The sequence below is a fragment of the Salvelinus sp. IW2-2015 genome, unplaced genomic scaffold (assembly GCF_002910315.2).
Source record: "Salvelinus sp. IW2-2015 unplaced genomic scaffold, ASM291031v2 Un_scaffold2962, whole genome shotgun sequence".
Classification (NCBI taxonomy): Eukaryota; Metazoa; Chordata; class Actinopteri; order Salmoniformes; family Salmonidae; genus Salvelinus; species Salvelinus sp. IW2-2015.
The window spans coordinates 41957-43321 of NW_019944257.1; the positions used below are offsets into that span (position 1 = coordinate 41957).

General features: G+C 43.5%; 1 protein-coding gene across 1 annotated transcript in view; it reads left to right on the top strand.

The window, feature by feature from the left end:
* Positions 1–1365, top strand: part of LOC112075055 (calpain-2 catalytic subunit-like) — an 11772-nt gene that overhangs the window by 691 nt on the left and 9716 nt on the right. The window contains exon 2 of the mRNA XM_024142108.2: positions 1272–1341. Within this exon, the coding sequence (XP_023997876.1) occupies positions 1272–1341 (70 nt within the window). The remainder of the gene's footprint in view (positions 1–1271; positions 1342–1365) is intronic.

Consider the following 1365-nt stretch of genomic DNA (forward strand, 5'->3'; position numbering starts at 1 on the left):
TCTTACAGGTTTGGGGCTGTGTAGATCTATCTGATCACATCTGATCTGATCTACAGGTTTTGGCTTTGGTAGATCTGATCTGATCCTACAGGTTTGGGCTGTGGCTAGATCTGATCTGATCACATCTGATCTATCCTACAGGTTTGGGGCTGTGCTAGATCTGATCTGATACATTGAATGTCCAGGTTTGGGCTTGTGGGTGTGAGATCATCTGATCTGATCCTACCAGGTTTGGCTGTGGTAGAATCTATCTGATTCTACAGGTTGTTGGCTCTGTGCGTAGATCTGATCTGATCCCACAGTTGGGTCTGATCTGATCTATCCTACAAGGTTGGACTGTGGTAGATCTGATCTGATCGATTGAATCTGACACTCGGTTGGGCTTTTAGATTCTGAATCTGACAGACACGGTTTGGGCTGTCTGGCTGTGTTGACAGTTAACTGTCGGCACTAGTGTACAACTTACCTAAAAAGAATAGTGTTAATGAACTGAGCAAGGGACTGGCAAAGATTGGCCCACATAATTTTGTCATATTTTGTGTGTTATTTTTATTGAGTTTATCTGTATCTGGGGTCTTTCACAGTCTTACTCGTGTTGTGATCCCTCCCTGAATAGGAACTGGTGTCCAACCCCAGCAATATCATCCATTGGGTGGAGCCACGCGAACCGACATATCTTGCAAGGAGGTCTGGTGTAAGTCTGCACTTTATATCAGGAGGTCTGGTAGTCCTGCATTTATATTAGGAGGTCTGGGTAAGTCTGGCCTTTTATTAGGCAGGTCCTGGGTAAGTCTTGCCTTTCTAATTAGGGAAGGCGTGTGGGTAAGTCTGCCTTTATATTAGGAGGTGCTGGTATAGCTTCGCCTTGTATAGAGGTAGGTCTGGGTAAGTCTGCCTTTAAATATTAGGAGGTCTAGGTAAGTGCACTGCCTTTTATATTAGAGTCCCTAGTTAAAGTCTGCCTTTATATTAGAGTCTTAGCTCTGATTTGGGTAAGTCTGCCTTTATATTAGATCTGAAGTCTGTCTTATATTAGGTCGTGGGTAAGTCTGCCTTACATTAGGCTAATATCTTTTGGAGTCGGGTAGTGTCTGCCATTTATATTAGGAGGATCTAGGTAAGTCTGCCTTTAATAGTAGGGAGCACCCATGCGTCCTTGCGAAAAAGCAAAGATTGGCCCCAAATTTGTCATATTTTGTGTGTTATTTTTATTGAAGTTTATCTGTATATCTTTCACAGTCTTACTCGTGTTTTGATCCCTCCCTGAATAGGAACTGGTGTCCAACCCAGAATTCATCATTGGTGGAGCCACGAGAACCGACATCTGCCAAGGAGGTCTGGGTAAGTCTGCCTTTATATTAGGAG